The sequence below is a fragment of the Thunnus albacares genome, chromosome 2 (genome assembly GCF_914725855.1).
Source record: "Thunnus albacares chromosome 2, fThuAlb1.1, whole genome shotgun sequence".
Taxonomy (NCBI): domain Eukaryota; kingdom Metazoa; phylum Chordata; class Actinopteri; order Scombriformes; family Scombridae; genus Thunnus; species Thunnus albacares.
In genome coordinates, this window is record NC_058107.1 from 20,021,743 (window position 1) to 20,044,849 (window position 23,107).

At 38.2% G+C, this 23,107-nt stretch overlaps 2 protein-coding genes and 1 long non-coding RNA gene across 3 annotated transcripts; 1 reads left to right on the plus strand and 2 right to left on the minus strand.

The window, feature by feature from the left end:
• Window positions 1-568: 568 nt before the first annotated feature.
• On the plus strand, window positions 569-7,937 carry ankrd13a (ankyrin repeat domain 13A). Its single transcript, XM_044371371.1, has 15 exons — window positions 569-1,123; window positions 2,685-2,820; window positions 3,125-3,249; window positions 3,340-3,385; window positions 3,672-3,815; window positions 3,917-4,106; window positions 4,962-5,028; window positions 5,149-5,230; window positions 5,374-5,435; window positions 5,520-5,650; window positions 5,775-5,932; window positions 6,067-6,198; window positions 6,299-6,453; window positions 6,563-6,627; window positions 6,772-7,937. Exons 1-15 carry the CDS (start codon window positions 1,016-1,018, stop codon window positions 6,968-6,970), a joined length of 1,800 nt encoding a protein of 599 aa, XP_044227306.1. The 5' UTR covers window positions 569-1,015; the 3' UTR covers window positions 6,971-7,937.
• Window positions 7,938-8,091: 154 nt separating this feature from the next.
• On the minus strand, window positions 8,092-10,689 carry LOC122995953. The gene is made up of 2 exons (XR_006406894.1): window positions 10,418-10,689; window positions 8,092-10,186 (listed from the first exon to the last, which is right to left on the minus strand). It is a non-coding gene; the product is annotated as an uncharacterized LOC122995953 (long non-coding RNA).
• Window positions 10,690-14,188: 3,499 nt separating this feature from the next.
• Window positions 14,189-22,667, minus strand: slc6a4b (solute carrier family 6 member 4b). Its single transcript, XM_044371385.1, has 13 exons — window positions 22,442-22,667; window positions 21,233-21,367; window positions 20,907-21,126; window positions 20,617-20,755; window positions 20,364-20,498; window positions 18,861-18,964; window positions 17,680-17,807; window positions 17,478-17,590; window positions 16,874-17,005; window positions 16,665-16,764; window positions 16,434-16,534; window positions 15,728-15,895; window positions 14,189-15,618 (listed from the first exon to the last, which is right to left on the minus strand). The coding sequence occupies exons 1-13, from the start codon at window positions 22,665-22,667 to the stop codon at window positions 15,538-15,540; spliced, it is 1,782 nt and encodes a 593-aa protein (XP_044227320.1). The 3' UTR covers window positions 14,189-15,537.
• Window positions 22,668-23,107: the final 440 nt, after the last annotated feature.

The following is a 23,107-nucleotide window of genomic DNA, read 5'->3' on the forward strand; positions in this document are numbered from 1 at the left end:
ACCTTTATGACGCGGTGAAGAAAGAGCATATTCAACAGCTCAGTAATGTGAATATACCTCCTGGATATTTATCCATATATAAATTAAATTTAAAAAACAAAAATAAGCCATAAAAGTATGACAATACACAATTAAGGACAGCCTTATATGTGTATCAATGGGCCCATCTTTGCTTTTAGCATTTTGTATCCGCAGAAGAACATCAGGCACCAAGCCAACATACGTTAATAGATCCAATCACTAAAGTTACATAATATGACACATAATTATTTGAGTTCAAAACTGCTAAATATAGTTGTGTACATGTACTGCACAGCATGTTGACGGTAAAGTTACGGATATGTAACCTCCCTCTCTAAACGTAACCAGCAACGGCTGATCTCATTTCGTTATAGGCAATACAGCCGATTTATCGTCTGGATACATTTATTTTATTATAATGATAACTTGAGTTACATTTTTAATTATTTAAAATATCGAATACATAAAAAATATGAAACGGAGTTACGTTTTATAGGCACTATACTTTAGATTTAATGTTCTGGACACCCCCATGCAGACATGTCGAATGGTTGCGTCCAAACTGGAACTGACAATTTTTTCTCTGAAGGCGTCTTTTTTTTTAAATGTACAAATCGTGTTTCTGTCGCGCATTCACTCAAGGAATTGATGTTATTACGCATAAGTTAAGTTCAGTTTTATAACATCTTGGTAAGCGCGTATAATTATACGGTATTAATTTGATTAAGAGCCTGTTTCTATGTAGGACACCCCTGTCATTATTGTGTGCTACTCCTGGCACTTCCTTGTTGAAAAGTTTTATTTAGAGGAAGACTTGAGGGAAAGTTGGCCACCGGCGTACACATTCTGACTTTGTTGTTGTCAGTTTTTAAGGTCATGATTGATATTTGTCGCAAAATTTTGCAAAACTAGCGTGTAGCTGTCGCGGTTTTCCCATGGCTGTAAGTATAAGAAGCAGGCTAACGTTGCACTGAGAGGCTCCGTAAAGAGGAAGATGTCCACAGCTAACGTTAGCGAAGATATTAGAGGGAAGTTTCCACTGCATGCAGCAGTGTGGGAGAATGATTACAGAACACTGGAAGAACAAATAACGTTACCACAGGTGAGTAAAAACACTGGATATGTTGCAAACCTACACACCGATGTTTTCTAGCTAGATGAAGCCAGGAGCGAGCTGTTAAATCTGCACAGTCGTCCAGTTAATGTAGGCCAGTCGTGTTGACAGATGCTCCGCAAAACACAAAGATTACGTTTAAATGTTTATTAAGATATCTCTGTTCACTGATCAACACGTTTGTTTCTTTAAAAATGTATTCCAACATAGATTGGTTACCTGCTTCCAGGTGTAATTAAAGGACGGGTTCACAATTTTTCAAGTCTGTCATAAAACAACAGTCAGGTGCCCAAATGAAAAGTCAAATAGTTTTTTTCTTGCTGTAATCATTCCTCCTGTTTATACTGGCCATACGTAGATGCCTTCATAATGCACTTACAATGTAAGTAATGGGGGTCAAAATCCACAATCCTGTTTATGTGAAGCTTCGACCGTCCAAAACAGACAAATCAAGTAGATATCTTTCAACGTTACAGCCTTTTTAGTGCCAAAATCCCTCTTTTTGTTACTATACTTCCACCGCAGCTCAGAGGAGAAACACAAAGAGGGAATTTGATGCTAAAAATACTGTAAATGTGGCAGATATCCACTTGATGTGACTAACTCAGACTGCTGAAGCCTCATATAAGCTTCAGATAAACATTTAAATGATTGTGTGGACACACTTCCATCATTTACATTGAAAGGGCATTGAAGGGGATCTTTTAATAGCCAGTATGACAGGAGGAATGATTACAGCGAGGAAAACCTCTTTCAGTTTTCATATGAACACCTGACTGTTGTTTTAAGACAGACTTGAAAAATTGTGAACCAGTCCTTTAATGCTACTAACTCAATCTATTACAATACAACTCACAGACTGTCATGAATTATGTCATTATTATATTAAAGACTTAATAGTGGTGATCATGTCTTGTCATCAGTGACAAAAAAGCCCTGCTGGACTATTCATTGTCCCATACAATATTTCCAAGGGACTTTTTTGTAAGAGCCTGGCAAACATATTTCTGAGTAATCAAACCGGTTGTTACTAATTTTTAAAAAGCATCTCTAATTTCATAGTGTTTTTCTCCATAGTGGCTCATTACAACCAATAATGTGTATTGCTGCAAGGTTATTACTGTAATGCAGTCACTGTAATTGTTACTACCTGACCATGCTGATGAATAACAAGCTCACCTCAACAGTGTGAGTCATATGAGGACCAGACATGATGCTGAGCTTTGTCATTGAACTGACTACTGTAATCCTACATCATCAGTGATGTAAACCTAAATTGAAAGGTGTCAAACTATGTATAAGATAATCATAATGTGGGAGGCCTCAGTTACAAGTCAAGCATAATAACAAGCCCAACTTAACCATCAGTATAAATAAAAATGTATTGTTATTTTGATGCTCTTTTGTTCTTGTGCATCCTAAAGTATTTTTATATGAATTCAGCAAGTCCAACCAGCTGCTTAGATTTTATTCCTTTAAGTAAAACTCAGTTAGGTGGGCTCACCCTCCAAAATATATCTGGTAATAAGTTTCTCCTTTATTTTCTCAGAATGACATCGAGGCTGTGGATCCCAGAGGTCGGTCACCTCTGCACCTGGCTGTGTCGCTTGGGCACCTGGAATCAGTGAGAGTCCTTCTGAGACATGGAGCCGAAGTGACTAAAGAAAACGCTAATAATTGGACAGGTTAGACATCAAACTGGCTTCTTGCAAGGTTGCCTGGACTTGTCTTGCACATATGCATTTTGTGGTTTTGTGGGTTGTTTTATCACTTTGTGTCATTCATCTCTACACATCATCAAAGGTTAATGGGATTTCTGGTAAAAATGCATATCCACTCCTCTGACTGCCGTAAAACCATTTAATTTTTGATGGTTATTACTGTCATTGTTGAGGTTTTTTAACATATAGTTGCTGCTCCTGGGGAACAAATACTGTTGCCTTAAAAGTGGTTAGTGGTTTGTTCACACACTTGTCTGTCTCTGTGTAGTGTTGCAGGAGGCGGTCAGCACCGGAGATCCAGAGATGGTTCAGTTAGTGCTTCAACGCAGAGACTACCTCAAAGCCTCCACTGCTCTGGGAGGAGTGCCTGAGCTGCTGGCAAAGATCCGAGAGGTTCGACTTTATACATTTTCCGGTTGTCTTGTCTTCCACATCTACATTTAATTACAAAGGATATTGCTTTGTCTATCTTTCCGTCCACAGTCTCCAGACTTCTATATGGAAATGAAGTGGGAATTCACCAGTTGGAGTAAGTTCTTTGTTCATATAGTACAGGTTGGTTATCAGTCATAGTATGCAAAAGAAGAAGGTATTTTAAAGTGTTTTCTAACTTTGTGACCTGCAATTAAATGTCCACACAGTCAGAATCTTTTCCAGCCCAGAGGTTTTATCAGGTCATACAGGAAAAACAACATACTGTACCTTCCTCTTGGTCTCTGAAAAATTTGTTGTGGTTTAGCAATGAGTCACATTGTTTTTCATGTGCAGATACATTTCTTTCCATTGCGGGACATTCATAATCTGTTGCTTCACAGTCCCCCTTCTGTCCCGGGTTTGTCCAAGTGATGTTTGTCGCATTTGGAAAAGTGGCGCCAGCCTGCGAGTGGATGCCACACTCCTAGGCTTTGAAAACATGACCTGGATCAGAGGGCGCAGAAGCTACATCTTCAGAGGAGATGGTGCGTGTGTGTGTTTTAACTCTCTTTCTGAGTTCTCTCTGTGATTCATACATCCCTTTCTGTAAAATGATTTAGGTTTATCCCTGACTGTTTATCGACAGATTCATGTGCAGTGTTGATGGAAGTGAACCACGATGATCAAGTGGTGGACACCGAACGTTTCAACATATCCCAAGAAATGGAGGATGTCACACTAGAGTCGATGCAGCCTGCAGAACAGGAAGTTGCCAAAAGGTTGACTACATCTATTGTCAACACCTACTTGGACACCAAGGATATTGCTTTTGAAAGGCAAGTGACTCATCTTTAACACTTTCCCCTTTCTCACAACACACAACTGTTCCAACTTCCTTTGATGTGCTAAGAACAAACTCCACAGTGGCAGTACTTCACGAGAGCTGAAAGCTCAAATGACATTTTCACACTTGTTTAAATATAATTACTCTCTGAGTGAGACTACTGTCTAAATATTGATTCCATTTGGCTTATTAATGATCATTATGTGTACTGACTTTTGGATGAAAAAATATTTTCATCCAGTATCTAACTAACATCTAAAAATAAACAGTGAGTGTTACAACAGATATTAATAATTAGGTGAAATTTAATGAGGTATGTGCAACTAATTACTGTGTAATTACAGCTAATCTTCATTCAGATAACTTCCTCAAACACAGTTGCATTTGACAGACAATTCTTATACTATGGTCTTTGATCATTTGACTTGCAGCAGGTATTTGCAGTTGCCAAAAACGTGTGTAACTAATAACATTAGTGATGGCTGCATTAAATCCAGGTGTTAAGTGCTGTAGCCCCATATTGTGCACACTTGTTCAGATTAGTGCAAATAATTTAAATGCATTAACAGGCTTCTTAAAATGTCCTATGAAATGTTGTTGCATGAGACATAAACTTTTAGAGAGTTTTTCCTTATTTGAATCGAGGGTCAAAGGATAGAGGATGTTGTGTTTGTACAGATTGTAATGGCCCCTGAGTCAGATTTGTGATATTGGGCTATACAAATAAAATTTAACTTGACTTGTTTTCTCTGTTTTATGGAAATGATTCATAACGGAAGGATATGATGGTGGACTTTTCCTGTAATGATGATTTTCTTTTCACAATTTACAACTGTTTTTTTCACAGGAACAAGTCTGGGATTTGGGGCTGGAGGTCTGACAAAACTGAAGTGGTCAACGGATTTGAAGCAAAGGTTCACATAAGTTATACATTTGCTTTAAATTATAACTGTACAGTATATGTGTATTGCCATAAAAAAGATGGAGAGTTTTTATAATAGTGTGTGACGCTTGGTTCTGGTTGTTTTGCTCAGGTTTTCAGTGTGAACAATGTGAATGTGGTCATCAGGACAAGGACAGAGCATCTTACAGATGAAGAGAAAGCCAGGATAAAAAGTAGGTGGAAGAAATTCTTCATGTGTTACTTTTTTATCCTTCAGCATACGCATTTATATATTTTATTATGTTAAAAGCTCCCTTTCATCCAAATGAATAACAACCTACATTTGCCTGAGACTGAATGAGTTCTTTGTTCAAAGGTGAGAGGAACATCCTGGAGTCTCTGCTGGGGACTGTGGAACAGCACATAAGTGCACAAGGGGTAAGACGTGCACTAGTAATTACATAAAAATGATGCTTCTTGTTCCCACCAGACAGCTGATTTGATGAGTGCTTGACTCTATAGGACATGACTCTTGAGTACGCAACTGCCACCAATCCCACTGCCATCACTCCAGAGGAATATTTTGATCCTGACTTTGACTTGGGGGACAGAGACATTGGCCGACCCATTGAACTAAGCATCCGAACACAGAAGTAAGACATTGAGCTTTAGAGATGTAGAAACCTTTATTCCTTAGAGTTGTGTGTTTGTAAGTTATTCTTGTGTGAAAGTAAGTTGTGTGTACATTTCAACAGAGCTTTCATTAATCTCTTACAGGTTCAAAGGTACGCTGTGGATGAGCGAAGAACATCCCCTGTCCCTGGTGGAGCAGGTGACCCCCATTATCGACCTCATGGCCCGGACTAGTTCCCATTTTGCACGGCTACGAGACTTTGTCACCCTAAAATTTCCACCTGGATTTCCTGTTAAAATAGGTTTGTGTCATTCTTGTGAGGTTTTATAGAGACCACACTTTCAAGAAGCACACAGAGTAATACGGTCATTTCCTGTCTGTAGTCTTTTTTTTTTTTTAAATATCTGATATCTGTTGTGGTTTCCTCTCTTGCAGAGATCCCTCTGTTTCATGTGCTGAATGCCAGGATTACCTTTGGTAATGTGAATAAATGCAGTACTGAAGAAGAAGCGACCACAACGCCAGCAGCCACGCCAACATCCTCAGGAGAAGAAGAAGAAGCTGCAGGTTAGTAACTTAGTCACTGAATATATCAGTCTATTTAAATACAAGATGCATCATGTCTGTCATTTCTCAACCATGTTTCCTCTCATTTTCATCTGTCCAGCACTGCCCCTATTTCAAGTGTGTCCTTCGGTGTTCGAGGTGCCTGCCAACTACCACCGTCGAGGAGGCAGCCGCCACACGCCCGTGTCCAACAATGACGAGGAGCTTTTGCAGTACGCCATCCATCAGAGTCTCCTGGAGTCTCGAAGAGGCCAGGTCAGAAGGCACCAATCGTCATGTTATGTTCGTATCATTTTCGACTGCTCTCCTTTTGCAGTCTATTCATTACACACTTTAACTGCTTCTCATGTTTATGTCATTGTAGGAGGGGATCTGGGATGATGCCGATGGGGATTTCACTGATGTAATGCTCAGTAGCCCGAGTGACAGGTAGGAACACAGGTTAAAGCCGTTAGCATTGCAATCACATGATTAGCAGCTCTCGCTTTAGGGTTTGAAGACCAGTAACTGATTTTCTTAACACTAATTTCACCTCTGGGATTTAGATGTGAACTTTATATCTTGTTATTCTAGGAGTATCCCAGAGGGGGTGCTGGTGGATTATGGTGACACCTCCAGCCCTATAAGCTCCCCGTCTGCCTCTAGTCCTGACTCAGACCTCCGCATGGCCATGGAGCTCTCCGCACGAGCTCAAGAGGAAGAGGAGAAGATGAGGAAGCTGGAGGATGAGGAGCTAGAGAGGATATTGCAGCTGTCACTCACTGAGAAGTAAAAAGGAATAAGAGGGAATAATAGTAATAATAACAACAATAACACAACTTTTCCAGATCCAGAAGCAACCACCACACCTCAATTTTCCTTTCCAACCACTGTAGTCATCTATGCAACCGCAGGTTTTTTTATGTAACAGGCAATATCAAACCCTCGGTATCCAAGATTTTCCAAAAGGTATTTTTGGTAAGAACATACTCCTTTATATATTTCTATCTCCACATGGTGCGTCTCCATCTTCTGGCTTGGTTCATGGATTCCTCAAGATAATTTCAGAGGGGTTTTACTCTTCTTTTTTTTTTGTTTTGTTTTGTTTTTTCTTTTCCAATGTAGAATAACAGCAGCAACATGCTTCTGTTGATCATATCATAGTCTGGAGTGAGGGTCAGATGAGTGTAATTAAGGTTTAGTGAACAAAAGCGGACTACTTAAGGTGACTTTGTATAGTGTTGGCACTCAAATTTGGCACGTGAGGTCCAAAGCGCTGTTTTTTTTGTTTTGTTTTGTTTTGTTTTCCTCGTACCTCTCGTCTCAGTCCTTGAGAGGATGAAAAACGCTTTGCAGGTTAGAAAACCAGCAGTATTGTGGACCTGGAGGGGACAGATTTGAGTGCTGTCACTGTGAGGTCTTGCTAGAGTCACTTTGTTGAGGACCATGAATGGTTGGACAATACAAGACTGAATAACAGACATCTCAGGGTTCAGATTTTACACAGTCCCTTCACTTTGGAATTAGGTTTGTTAATCAACTGTAAATCTTGCGGAAATTGTAGACTGGTAAATGTTTCTTTGGTAAGAAACGGTATCTCATATGCATATCACTCAGCCATAACAATAGTATTTCAGAAAGTTTAGGTGAAAAGTTCATAAGTAAATGCAAGACTCTTGTACTTGAATGTACACTGTTCAGAAAGGTAAACACGGATGGGATTTCCTGGCCTTTTTTTTTTTTTTTTTTTTTTTTTTAAATCAAACATTTTCTTCCGATTTCATGGTGAGGAAGAATGTATTTTTGTTGATGTGTCATCAACTGTCACTGAGCAACTTCAAGCATTAACTCCTCAGTTCAAAAACACAATAGCAGAGACCAGTCTGCCTGTGGATGTACAGCCATCATGCAGTGTTGCAGAGATTATTCAGATTCCTAACAGCAGTCTGTCCTAGTCTTCAGCCATTTGTAGCCACAAACAACTCTAAACCTCTGAGCAGAAGAAGAGACAGCACAGACTTGTTGATCAAGCATGTCCGCTATATGTACAGTATGTAGACTTTGTTTCTTCAGCACGTGCCAACAGATTGCTTTGCTGTGATAACGCTTGGTGGAGGAAAGTGGTGCTGACAGTTTCATGTTGTGCCACTCTGTCTAAACTTTCTGAACAGATTTTTTTTTTAAAAAATTGTAATTTAGGAAACAAGATGAAGAGGTTTCAGTTGTTCCAGGGTGATGCTTAGTAACATGCATTAACCACTATAGTTGATTTCACTGACAACCAACCACTTATCAAAAGTCTCGCTGCATTGCTGTGTCTGACTTTCAGGGGCTCCAGCTCACAAACTACTAATTATAACGATCAAGTTGCCAAACTGCTGAACAGTCGAGTTTAAAAAGGCTAGCTTTGACGAATTTAATGGAGATCTTTGTAATGCACCGTTTGAGCTGCAAAGTTTTTTTTAATATGTTATTAAATTTTAAGAAAATGTGTCGGTTTCAAAATGTTTTCTAAAATAAACGCACTTTATTTCCATGAGGACTAAATGTGACTTCCTTCATGTTCTTTATTTACAAAAAAAAAACAAGTTGACACACAAAGGCCTTTCTTTATGTCATGAGATAGATATTTTGTTCAGGTATCATTTATCTGCAGTGTACAAATGGTTTTATGTTTGGTTAGCTGCTAAATATGTTCATACTTCCAGTCACAACATCTGCACTGGATATTGTACATAAAGTATACTGTAGGATGAACTGATTGTGCAGAATACACTCATACTACATAGAAAGAATCTGTTCTACTAATAGAATAGATGCTGCATTATCCTTATCTGAATTAAAATTTAAAATGGGCGTCATTTTCTATGAGAAGCTTTTTTAGATTTTGTCCAAATATTTGACACGTCTGACTGTATTAATGTTAAAAAAAATTTGCCTCTAATCATAAAATCATTTAAAAAGCAGAAAGTGGGACACTGGCATCAGACTAATTATTTACAGAACAAAACAATAACACTTAAGTCAACTCTTTATTTCAGAAAATTGATTAGATGTTCACATTTCCATTTCTTAGTATCACTTCATTTGATTTCTCCTGCACACGAACCTTTATCAACATTGTTCCTGCTGTAAATTAAAGCAATCAGAGTACTTTCTTACTTTGTAATCTTGTTATTGCTGCAGGACTCAACAGTTAATGATTAAATTTACCTTCAACGGGAGATAAGAAACACACGGACTTAAAAGCAAACCAGATATAAATACCTACTCACAGCGTTTCCTGCAGATTAAAAGTCCTTATGTGTTACATGATTATTAAGATAAAAAATAAATTCGGCCTACAATGTATTCCTGTAAACTGTCTATGCAAATTCCACATTTAGGGGAAATCAGTCAGCTTTTGGTACCACTAGATTTTAACCTGCCTTGATCAACATTGTTTCAACTGGTGTAACTGATGTCGATTGAAGCAAGACTTTCACTTTGTAATCCCACTTTTGTCAGTTTAATGGATGCAGAAATTAAGGTCTATTAGTCAGATTTCCCCTCAAAAAGGCTAATAAGACAAAGATAAACTGACAGCATTTCCTAATCAAATAAATTTAAAAAAAATCTAATATAGTGTGACAGTAGCCCAGATTAATAAGAGTAAAAAGAGAGTAAAATTAGGAAATGATTGCATCCAGTTGTACAGCAACATTTATGTATCATAAGAAACATTTTCAAACATACAATAATACTGAAAATAACCTGATTTCATTGCTAAGGCAACACCAGTTCAGACTGGGTGTTTTCAGTGAGGCTTGCTGGCAGGTAGGTGGCACGGCTCAGTCTGGTACCGCCATGGTGGTGTAGTCACCCGGGTCTGGGACACCGGCTGGACTGCAGGTTTTTGTCTCTGGGTGTTTTATCCCCACCTTTCACCGCCGGGACAGTGGTTTGTAGACACAGACAGCCATGATAATCATCAGCAGCAGCAAGACTCCGAGGACACTGCCCAGCGTGACTGTATACGGACATAAAGACAGGCTGTAGCGACCAGTAACAACAGACAAACACACTGGTTTTGATGGTTTAAACGTGTCCTATGTGTGCACTTAATTTAGCAAGTAGTCGTTACTGAGAATAAAGAGAATTAATACGGATTTGACGTCTAGACACCTTGCAGGAGACCGCCTGTATCTCAGCATCACTGCATGCACCGACAGGCCTCTCCTTTGTTTACATGCAGTCTTACCCAGATTCTGCTTCTCTAAGAACACATAAGCTCTGTCGGTCAATCTGAAGTCCTCCTGTTGCCCGTTGACTGACACACTAAAGCACATTATCAGGGCTGCTGGGATGAGATGCAGCATCATAGCGGTGGAAGCTGGAGGAGCGGTGATGGTGATGATGATGATGATGAGAGTGAGTGAGGCAGCTCTTCTTCCGCTGACGGATCAGGGTCCTAAGGCCGCTGGGTTGCTGTGTTTGATAAATTTGAGCTGTCAATTAATAGGTTAGTTAATCGGCAGGTATTTTATGATAAGTGATTAATAATTGAAGTCTTCATTTTTAGGACATCCCGGAAAATATATTGTACAAAAAAAGGTTTTGTCTTGAAAGAACAGTTCAGTTTAAAGACAAGTAAATATTTATTGATTATTCAGTTCTAATTGGAAATCATGTTTTTCATGAGGGTTGAGTTGTGTTCTCACCTGCGGACACGTTTCACATTTTTGTATTTCCAGCTGACTGACTAAAAGGCTTTCTGCTTTACAGCAGTACTTTAGAAGTGTTTCAGCTGAGTAATGTGTATTTTTCCTATAATAAGTACAATATAAGAATATTTCCACCTGCCCACAAGATTTTTCTGGAGTGCACCATCTTTATGTGTTACCTGACTATAAGAAGTTCCAAGTTATATAGTTTTTCAAGGAAAATTCTTAGGAAATTATTACAGTAATTTAAGAAAGTTCCCCAAAGTGCCAAAAAATCCACTGGTTCCTACTTCTCAAATATGAATATGTGCTGGTTTTCTTAGTCCACTATAACAGTAAATCGAATATTTTGGGGTTTGGGGCATCAGGTTTGCATCGGTTTGGGTTTTGTGAGATTGTGAATATGGCATTTTTCATTTTTAATGACCAAACAATGAATCGACTAATCAAGATTGGCAGATTAATGAAAGTAAGAATAATTTGCAGCAGATGTTGATAATACCAAATACTTGCTTGCAGTCATGTGAATTATATGTAACTGCTGGTTGATTATTATATTGCTGATGTTGAGTAAATTACACTGAGCTTTTTGCTGTGACTGCACCAGGACACTGACAGGTGTTGGCAGGTATGTCGGCTATGGATCTACAAACGTTATGAAATCTCTTCTCTTACTGGTAACCATCAAACAAGTGTGAGGCCCCCATCACATCTCCCATTTCTGAAATGTCAAAGAGCAATAAAGAATAGATATAAAGGTCAAGCTCCTTGGGGTTATATCCTTATATAATTACTCTGCATGACTGATGTATATGGCCTTTACCTTCATCCTCTATAGAACTTAACCATTACTAACACTTACAGCTCTTAATTATATGCCAGAGGAGCTTAATGAGCATTAATGAGCATTAGGAAATGTCACTCACGGTGGTCTGAAATTAAAACTGGAGGCTTCCTATCACAACAAGAAAACATTTCATTATAGCATGAACTTAGATATACTGTTTTAATAGGATATCTGAAGACATTTAAACTGAATTAAACAGACTGTCATATGTTATTGCTTGATTAAACAAGAATGGGCTTAATAGGCTTAATAAGCCTAATAAGAAAATGCAGTCTTTGTAGTTGTAAACTCTTTATGAGTATGATTCTGTGAGCGTCGTCTTTTCCATCTCATCCTGTTGATTCATCAGTGGATTTGAACATTATTATGACAGCTGATATCAGGGAGCATTACATCAACTTGTTGATATATCAGGTCGTTACATTATGTCACTCAAATGATTGTTTCTCTTTGTTTCATCTGTGTCAGCACATGGAACTCAAAGCTTTTTATTACCATATACAAAAAATATATTTAAAAAAATGTTCATTCAAATGAGGACATCCAACAAATCAATTTTCCAGGTATAATTCCAACAAGTGGCTTAATGCTTTTGCAGTTTTATTTAACATGAAGGAACATAATCAGTGTTTGCACAGAGAGCTGTACATGTCTTAAAATCAGGGCTCACCCTTCTTGGAGATGTACTCTAATGAAATTCAGACATGTTGACATTCATCTGGGGTATACGCACAACAGAGTAATATTGAGGTGATTGTGCATAAAAGCAAATATTTTACTGGTCAGATATTGCTGTTAAGACAACACTTAGAAGACCCTTTACCTAACTGATGGCAAAGACCACTTACCTCAATGAATGTAACTACCACCTTTCTGTGTGTAGTCTTAAGTTGCCCACAGATGTCAATATCTGTTTATCTATTTGTTCTAGTTGTGGATAAAATCCTCTATTATACTATGTAACTTAATATCACAATATCAACATATATCATGAGAGAAATCTGAAAAATCAAGTAGAAACTGTTTAATATAGATAAAATAACCAGACAGGTGTGTTTAAAGGTGTGTTTTAAATAAAATGTCTCACAATTCATCACATTCATGCAAAACAGACATAAAAATACAATATTGACTTTTTGTTTAAATCCTATTTTTGATGGGCTGCAAGTAACAATCACATGTAGATGATATATACTGTTATATCATATCAAGGACACTTTGTGTCCTTGATATGTGGTCAAGATGAACTATTATCCTTCTCCCCAAGTGTGTGTGTGTGTAAGCATTGATTTTTGTGTGGTTTATATGTCTGTATGAAAAATCTGTCAATAAAAATAATATTTAAAAAAAGAAAGATACAATATTGACATAAATCAGTCCTAACTGTCTAATACACTAATACAGATATATTAAAGCGAGAGACACCATGGGATAAATCCATCCTAGTTTGTGCTGTGACTACTAGACTACCAACCAAAAAACACAACTTGCAAACTGTGAATAAAATAATAATAAAGGTTTCGTTCTGTACACTCAGACTTTGCTGTTTGGTGTCAGTGGAAATTGAGACATTCACATGAGCAAATAATCATTTATCCATCTGGAGAATCAAGAATATCTGTAGCTGAGGTGTTTTTTATTTCCTCTGTATGTACTTGTATAGCTACTGTACTCTACAATGTCAAGATTAATGGATGCACTGCAGTTGATTCAGTCATAACATATACTACATCTATGTAGTCATTTCTTTCCTTAATATACTGCTTGTCAAGCTGTTCATGTCAGGTAGAGGAGAAACCATCTATTTAGCAGTGTCTCTTTTATGTGTCTCCTGCGCTTTCCTGTTGTCTACTTCAATAGCAGTCACTGACACAAAAGGGCTTTGATCTACACGTCCATCACCTAGCAGCTCAATGGGGAATCATATGTTCCAAAACACTTTATACTCTCATATATGTTCATACCTGTTGTCCTTGAAGTGATCGGGTCTGGTTTACCCGGGAATAAAAATCAGTTGAATAAGTAAATATCTGAAGGTGGCTGTTGATGGGAACTGTGTGTGTGTGTGTGTGTGTGTGTGGGTGTGTGTGCATTTGAAGGTAGAGGCTGCTCTATTCCCTTGTATGTTGATGGATTCTGGATATTGCAAATTAGTTTGTTAATTAGAATATCTAATAGAGGTGAGCAGCAGCCATCAGCCATTACAAAGACATGTCGATCACCATATGGTGATTTGGAACAAATCTCTTAAACGTGTTCTCCCACACGTTTATGATTGAGAAAAAAAAATACAGTGACTGTTTTAATGGGGATAGTAGAGTTTCACTGCTTAAGATGCTGCGTGATGTTTCGTTTGTCTGTTGTTTTATATTCCTGTTCTAGGAATGAAAAGGATCACAAAGATGGAATATGTCATTTATACAATAATTAATTTATAGACATTGTACATCATACATAAGTACAGAAACCAGGTTGAAGAGGACTGAATTCACACAACAATCATCACCTTGCTCATCACATTATTCTCTGACTATAAAGAAGGTGTAAAGCGCTTTTAGATAAGTTATAACACATGTGACTAAGACATTTACTGTGTATCTGCAAAAACAGTCTTCAATTAGAGAGTGAAAACATTGTCTGGAGAGGCACAATATCAATACAACCTTTACAAATTTTGTACATGTAGTGTAATATGTAGGCAGTTTAAGGCAAAAGAGGCTATCTGGGGTTAAATGAAGCCTTCAGACAAAGACGCATGAGTTTATTTTTTAAATAATTTAAAAAACCTAGTGGCAAAAAGTCACCTGGAATTCCTTAGAAAATGGTTGCTACATCTTATAGAACAGCCTCAGTGTCTTACTCAAATGGGAAGTCTGTCAGTTAGGAAATTCAAAAACATAATCTTTCTGAAACCATAAAATGAACAGACATGATCTTTGTCTGAGTGCCTCATTTATCTCCATTACAAACACTTGTGGGGAAAAACAGGACTTTTTTTTTTTAGCAGATGTATTCAGCAGCTGGCGTAAAATCCTATGCGAGACTGTGTTACATATAAATATATAAATATAAAATACAGCTTTAACAAAAATAAAGAAGTGACTGTAATCAACTGTAAAACAGTTTTAAGTTAACCCATTATTGATGTTTTCCTTATGGGCTGAAAGGTACTGTCTAGCACAAAAAAAGGACTTAGCTCCAAGAAAAAACACACAGAATATCTGTTCAAACTAGCAAAGCTGGTAAAAGTTGGTGTGAAAAAAATTAGTTTACATACTTTTCATTATGTTGGCCACTGAAGGATAAACAGCCAACATAAAACACTTTTATTATATGAAATTACACGCAAAACACTGCTCCCATCCTTTTTAAGTGATTCACAAAGTACAGAAAATATAGAACTTAACAAAAGAAAATGCTCCCGTGCAACTGAAATAATGTGCTAAATGTTATAGAAATACATGTTGTTATTTTCCTTGGCATATTGTTCTCGTGAGATAAAGATAGCGGACAAATCCTTGAGTTTAGGTAATTACTACTGACTCTGAATGCAACCCTGGCAACATGTGAAAGCTACATGCTGTCCTGTATTCACACAGATTCACACATGTAGCTAAGGGATGATTATTGACTATTACTATCTCTGTTCCTCTTACAATAACAAATTTAGCAGCATTTACCTTTTTGAGTGTTTGACCTCAGGAGCAGGTAACAGTCATGATGTCACCAATAATTTAAAAGCATGATTTGAATAAAAAACTACAAGCAGGGGAACGAGTGAGTTTTTCATGTGTAAAAGTGTGTTTCTTTCTATGGAACAGCGGCCATGTTGAGGCTGTCAGCATGGATGTCTGGTATGGTCCTCTCTGGTCTCAGACACACTGCCAACCTCTGTGGAAAAAGGGGAGGTTCAGGGAAGAAGAGAAGAGCTTTAATTTAAATGGAAATGTGTAAAAAGGTTCATGTTTTCAGCGTTTCTGCACACGTAGTGTCCACTGACCTGTTTGAGGGATCCCGGGGTCCACACCAGCTTGTAGACCATGTAGATGGGGATCCACATGAAGGACGAGAAGCCGATGATGTACCCTACTGTGATGCTCCAGTCTGGGTAGTTATAGTCGAACAGTGTGAGTTGCGGCGCTTTCAGCAGGGAGCTCACTATGATATACTGAGAGTTGGGATACATAACATTTCCATATGTAAATGTATTATCGGGGAGGGGTAATATAACTGTCACACTTTCATACAGTATAAAATAAGTATATAAAGGAACTCGTAATAGTGTAATAATGCAAAATGTCAACAAGAAAGCAAACAGAGAGACTAGGATATTAAACTGTATGTAGGGGAGGGAAACTGATATTCACCCAAATGTTTTGCAATATTCATGCTGTACAAAAAGTTTTGAATGTGGTATTTCACATAGAGGAGGGTTTATTGTTCAGTGGGGGGTGTGCTGTTAGGTCTCCACAGCCTTCAAAGGCCAGGTACCGTCGTCTTTTGATCTTACACTGAGCTTTCACTCACGTCTTGGTCTACTATTGCCCATTGATCTCCAAATGACTGTAATGGATGACATTTATTTGATCTTTTTTTTAAAGGATGATGTTAAAATGGTTTATGTATTACAAAATGTAAAATCGTCATCGACATTTAGATCCACTTATTGCGTGTTTAAGTGTCGGTGAAAAATATTTTTCTCTTACCGCCAGAAATGCTGGACTGATGGCAACCCAGCACACCTTCCAGAATAATCCTGGAGATTTTCCCAGCATGGCTTGAACATCACTGCTAAATCTTTTGATGCCTGAAAGCAACAAAATATATTGTGTTTATATTTCACATGCTAATAATAAATTTGATTCTCAACGTCATCGATTTACATTAAAGATAAAATAGGCTGAATATCAGTCAATCAATAATAATCTCTTGTTTACCATAGAACCAGGAAACCACGATGGCCTCCAGGAAACCCACCGCAATGATGGAGCATCCAACCCCAAATTCCTCCAGCAGCTTCACCACATAAGCACCACCCTGTCAATTACATTTTACACTGAATAGTGACATCAGCCATCATCACTCATTTTTTTCCATTTGAGCAACAGACATTACTCAAAACCAGCTTAAATTGTGAAAAGCTCACGTTTGTAAGAGTGCTTAGAGAGCCCAAAAAGCAGACAACTACCAAGCCCAGGACTAACAGTTCACGTCTATGAGACAAATAATCTGGGTATTCATCCAACACTGCAGTGATGATCGCTTCCAGTCCACCAAACTGAAACACACAGAGAAGGTAAATATTATTAGATGTTTACTTATGCTTTTTAAAATATACCATATCAAAGTATAATATATGTATTTTTCAATGTGCTTCAGCCAATAATTTGATTTGGAACTCTTATGTCTGGTAATGCACACTTCAGTAAAATTAGCATCACTATAGCATTGTATGCACTTGGCATTTGCACTTTTTAGGTTAATGAAGAAATGAGAATTAAAGATTTAGTTGAAATTTCAAGCAAACAGGCCTGGTTTATTGTTGAGACTGTTAAGAGTATTTCATTTAGACACGATAAACTTGGTAATATTTAACACAATCTCATCTGTAACTTATGAATCTGCCAATAAAACTTTCAAAATTACATTATTCAATTAGATATGTTGTCTAGCTGAATTCTTTTCTCTAATTCATGAAGTGAACCTGTTGCCTTCGTGTACTCAAAACGTCCAGGTTTCACAGTTCGTACCGTGCTATCCAGTCCCAGCGTGATCATCATCACAAAAAAAATGATGGCAAAAAAAGTTGAGCCCGGCATGTTAGCAATAGCTTCTGGGTACGTGATGAAGAGTAAACTTGGCCCTGGAAGCATTAAAACATTGGTATGAATATTTGATTTTTAATGTAGTTCTTCTGTTTTGTGATTTTAAATATCAAACTCATTTGCTCACCTTTATCCTTGGCTACATCCTCCACCTTCACTTTCCTCATCTCGGCCATGTAGCCCAGCACCGCGAAGATTACAAACCCTGACACGAAGCTGGTTAGACAGTTCACCAAACTGGTCACAATGGCATCACTGGAGAAGAGGGAGAAAACAATCAACAAACAAACAATTTTGTACATTTCTCTCAGTGATAGTGTTGCTGTTGCTGTCTGTGCTGAAAGCTGCCTAACACTTTGCTGACCCATCTGACCTTTGTTTAATGGGCTCCTTTTATTATCCCTTCAGCCTTGTTATGTGGCTGACACATGAGGACACTCCTGACTAGCAACCACAGACATCAATCAACAATACTAATGAGGAATACACCACTGAAGCATGAGGTGTGTTTGAGATATAAAACTATCCCTCCAAAAGTCTACCAGATATACAGTGTGTTACACAGAATGAATCATCATTATATCAGGGGGTTTATTGGAGCAGCAAAATTAAAAATACCAGCGTTAAAACACACACATCGATCTTGTCTAGGTGCTGAGTCTAAACCAAATATAACTGTGAATTCTTTCTCCCAAAAGACTCAAAATATGATTTGCTTCTGAGAAAATGTCTTCTTTATTACATTAAGTGCACTGTTTCAAGCTTAAATTGGCACTTTGTCAGATACAATCGAAATGTTGCAGTTGCATTCAGTAATGAATACCAAAAAGTCATCTATCCAGAAGTCATGTGATTATAAAGATAATCATTATCACACTGACACATTATATTTTTGAAGCATGTGCAACAGGAGTCAGGAAACTGTTAAAATACAGCGCCGTTTCTGGTTGACAGCTGGGCCCGAGTTCATTCATGATCTGTGTGTTTACTACAGTTTGCTCACATGTCACTCTGCTCTACTTGTCACATCAGCCGCACACACCATTAGTCATACTGGGAGTGTGCGATTTAATTTCTTGCTCTGCTTACAGCTCGCCATTTTTACCCACCATGTGGTATTCACATTAACAGTTAATCCCACAGCTGCTCTTACAGTTCTCACAGGCCATACTGTGCACTTAAGTCATTAAACTCAATTCAAATTTAGGAGTGCAAAGAGTAACTGCCTCTACTTACAGGCATCAAGCTGTGTTAAAGACAAACACAGGTTCCTATGAATCAGTGTGTTTCAGGCTGGTCACTTCTTACCGATAGCAGTTGTTTGTGAAAGGGTTGTAGCTGGAGAGCGCCAGGAGCACCCCAAACCCAGGTCCCAGAGAGAAGAATATCTGAGCAGCAGCATCCACCCACACCTAGAAAATGTAGAGAGAGAGAGAGACAGAAAGAGTTGGTATACTATCTGGAAATATAACTGGACAACTTCTAGGTTGCTGTGGGCATTTTTCAGCCTAAGAAAATACGTATTTCGCACAGAGAAAGACAATTTCTTCTAGGTTAAATCTATAACACCTTTTAGTTTCCTTTTCAGTGATTTAACATCAACTCCCAACACAAATAAATGAGGGTATCATCAAATCCTCCTTCTCTTATTTTTCTTATTCGTTTTCTGATCCCTCAGTATCGTTTGTCAAGCTGAGAGGTGTTGTGTCAGTCGTATAGAAATCTAGTTTCCGCACAGCTGTACGCAGGGAGATCTGAAGAGGAGCATGCATTCGGCATTAAAAAGAAGAGGGCAGCGTTGGATATTGGCGATTGAGACAGAAAGGGAGGCTTTGTTAATGGGCAGAAAATCTAAACCAATTATGCATCTTATTATCCTGCTCTGTGGCTTATTTATGCATCTCATTTCATCTCATCCATATTCCCCTCCAACCAAAGCACTCACACATGTTTAGCAAACAACCACAACAAGCCGGAGAGGAAGATGAGGACGTTTCAGAGATCATAAAAACACACACAGGCAGAGTCTCAAGCGGCTAAATTTATCAGATGAGGAGTGAAGTGGAAATAAATGAAAGTACATGTAAAACTGCTGCTTCTCTTGCACAGAAGATCCAGATTTCATTACAGAAAGTCCAGCAAAATCAATACTCATCAGGAAGTCCTAAATGTTGGTGAGAGAGTGGAGAAACTCAAATTATCTCCACTCCTCCCTAAAGTCTTTTGGGAAAGTTAAACACAGAAAAATGGAGCATATAATTTCATTCTTGTTTTGTATTAAGTAGATTTTTGTACTTCTGTGGAAAATGTTTAGAAAATGGTTTGGTTAGGAACATTGAGAGTAACTGCTTTGAAATAAGCTTGCTCTCAACTGTCAAAACAAACAAAAACAATACAGAAAATTCAACATAAGAGGTAACATTTGTTTGTATGAAAAAAAGATGGATGAAATAGCTGAACTATGTTAAATTAAAATGCAACAATGAACTATTTCCTACTAGTGGAGGCAAACTAAGGATAAACTAAACTTCTTATTTTTCCTCTTTCTTCTTCTCTCTTCTTATTTTCTGTTCTTTTAATATGATGGATGGGCACATTGGGTAGAGTGTCTTTAACTAAGTGAAAAGCTATTCCATAATTATACAATTGCTTTTGAACTGATGGTATGGATAGTTTGAATTAAAGTAGCATTCAAAAAAGATCCTCAAGGTAGCAAACATATGAGGCATGATCATGTTCCTCTATTTAGAGATGATTAAATTGTGTCATTTTCTGACAAACCAGCTTACCGACTAACATTTTACAACTTACACTGGTCTCCAGCAGTTTTTCCCACTGCGGTTTCAGGTAAAACACCACACCACTCCAAGCTCCTGGCAGAGTGGCACCACGGATTAGCAGGATGAAAAGCACAATGTAGGGCAAAGTGGCGGTCACCCACACTACCTGGTGTAGAAGAAATGGATAAATCAGGAAGATGTATAAAGCGAGAGGAGGCACTGGATGAAAGTAAAGAAGATACACAATGATCTTTTGGTTCTGTGAGGCAACTACAACATGTTACCTTCCCTGAAGTCTTCACCCCCTTCCAGAGGCTGAAGTAAACTATAGTGAAAATGAGAAAAAGGCAGAGCATCAGCTGCCAGCGAACGCCCCCGACGTTTTTCAGGCCTGATGACTTGTGGATCTCAAGAACATTCCTCCTGTTAGGATAAAACACATAAATCATCAGACATTCAATATACAAAACAACCTTCTCTGTACAAAAACACTAGCAGACAATATTTGTATAATGTAATACTGTAAAGCTATTTAAATATGCGGTTTCTGTTACTCACACTTACATGCACTTACGTGTAAAATTCCTCTGCTGGAGACCTTGAGGAATTCGTCCAGGTGACGTTTGGCAAGTCAAAATAGTTGGTGCAGTTGGGGGTATTCCACATGTTGTCACAGTTTGTCCACGGCAGGATACTGGAGAAAGAGGAGTAGAAGTAGAAGAGGGCCCAGGCGATGATGGTGTTGTAGTAGAAGGACACATACAGGGCGATTATACAAATGGCGTATCCTATACCTGAAAGAAGAAAGGAAACATGTGAGATTTTTACTGGAACACTTTTAAAAATCTGCTACTGGTCCTGGAAACAACATGTAATCAGCTCAGTGTGAGGACATCTTACCTTTGAAAATGGGACAGATATGTTTCCATATGGATATGGCTCCGGTTCTGTGGAACTGTCCCAGTGCCAGCTCCATGTAGAAGAGCGGCACACCACCAAAGATGGCCATCAAAATGTAGGGAATAAGGAAAGCCCCTGCGCAGAGAGGCACGATGATACATGTTATGTAGGGCATTTTCATCAGGGTCATGGTGTCACTTTGCACTGTCACTTGCATGCAGTGATAAACTGAGGACATTCATAAACTCAAAACTGGGGAAATATAAAGGTTTGAGAGGGATTAAAATATGAAACTGGGATTATAATTTAAAAATCAGACTTTTGACTGGCATCACGTTTACATCTATTAACTACACACTTGTGTAAATTATGGTAAATTATGTCCCAGGGAAGATTTACAAGAATCAAATCTTTATTTGACCAAACCATGAACAAGAAAACATCATTAAGGCTACTACAAACTGAAACTGACTACACAAAATTACAAAATGAAATGTTTACAAATATCTCCTGTTTATTCCATTCTTCATTATCTTATTATATTAATGCCTTTTGAATTCTGTTTATATGTCTTTTCATATGGTCTTTTGTCTATTTTATATCTTATCTAATGCCTTTTTAATACCTGATGTAAAGCACTTTTAATTGCCTTGTTGTTGACAACTGTTATACAAATAAACCTGCCTTACAACCTGATTGGCTGCTGCATTTAAACCAGTCCTCAAATGCTGATGTATAATACAAAATGTTGAGTAAAGCACAACATACATAAAGACTTAACAAGCTGTGCTTAGAATAAAAACTGCATGATAATTCACTAAGTACGGACATTTTTCTGCTATAAAAACGCTTGATAGTGTTGTCACACTCCTGTATTGTACCAGTTATTGATTAAAAAAGTGATAGATACAGGCTGTGTCCTGTGTCATAGGAAAAGTATGAAAACTTCTTAGTGGACTTTTTATGGATGTGAAGGCTACAGATGCACATTTCAGCACCATGGACAGTGTTTGCTGCCAGATGCGCAGCTTCAGCCTGTTTTCTGACACATTTAACGCCATTTAAATCACAAATATGTATCGATTTGAAGACTCTTCAAACTATCTGAAGTGTTTGCCCAGGTGGCTCCACATATCAGCTCTCGAGTTTTATAAATCCCAGTTTATAAAATGAAGCTGAAATCTAAGCTAAAATCTCTAAAACACTTACCGCCACCGTTTTGATAACATATGTACGGAAATCTCCAAACATTTCCCAGATCCACCGCAAAGCCAATGACAGACAAGAGAAAATCCATCTTTTTGCTCCATTTGTCCCTGGAGTCCGTCTGCGTGATGACCGGCACCGGGACAGCGTTGTTGGAGCTGTAGCCGGGGTTCGGGGAGCCGTGGTGGGTCAGACTGCCGGCCATGACCGCTGAGTCCTGTCGGGCCATCGGACTGTGAAAAGTCAGTCAGAGGACCAGCTCCACGGAGAGGAGGATGTTTCTGCTGTAGTGATGACAGGGCCGAGGGGGAGGAGTTGGGGAGGCAGCTGTGGACACTTGGGGGGATACCTGTTAGTGAAGACAGATGTGGTTCCTACTGACAGCAGCTTTTAACACCCTTTCAACTACATTTCAAACTTTCGATCACTGTATAGTAGCTTTGTAATTCCAGTAGCATATTGAATGGTTTTACATTTCCACTAGTTAACCAGCAGCTTAGATTACAGCTTTTCTCAGTTGCTTTGGCTCAATCCTCGAATGACAGTTACAAAAAATGTGACAAAATTATTCACGTTTTGTTACTTGTGCACAACAGAAAGAGCATTTTTCATTCTTTGTTACCATTTGCACATTTAGGCAAATGTTGTCTACAAAATTGTCTACAATTT

Excerpts from the sequence above, each read along its gene's own strand:
- slc6a4b (XM_044371385.1), bottom strand. The coding sequence starts at position 22,667 with ATGGCCCGACAGGACTCAGCGGTCATGGCCGGCAGTCTGACCCACCAC. Across the intron at positions 20,499-20,616 it reads GGGTGAAGACTTCAGGGAAG|GTAGTGTGGGTGACCGCCAC; the intron begins GTAACATGTTGT and ends CTTCTACACCAG. Across the intron at positions 17,591-17,679 it reads GGATGTAGCCAAGGATAAAG|GGCCAAGTTTACTCTTCATC; the intron begins GTGAGCAAATGA and ends TAATGCTTCCAG.
- ankrd13a (XM_044371371.1), top strand. The coding sequence starts at position 1,016 with ATGTCCACAGCTAACGTTAGCGAAGATATTAGAGGGAAGTTTCCACTG. Across the intron at positions 3,386-3,671 it reads GTGGGAATTCACCAGTTGGA|TCCCCCTTCTGTCCCGGGTT; the intron begins GTAAGTTCTTTG and ends GTTGCTTCACAG. Across the intron at positions 5,436-5,519 it reads AGCACATAAGTGCACAAGGG|GACATGACTCTTGAGTACGC; the intron begins GTAAGACGTGCA and ends TTGACTCTATAG.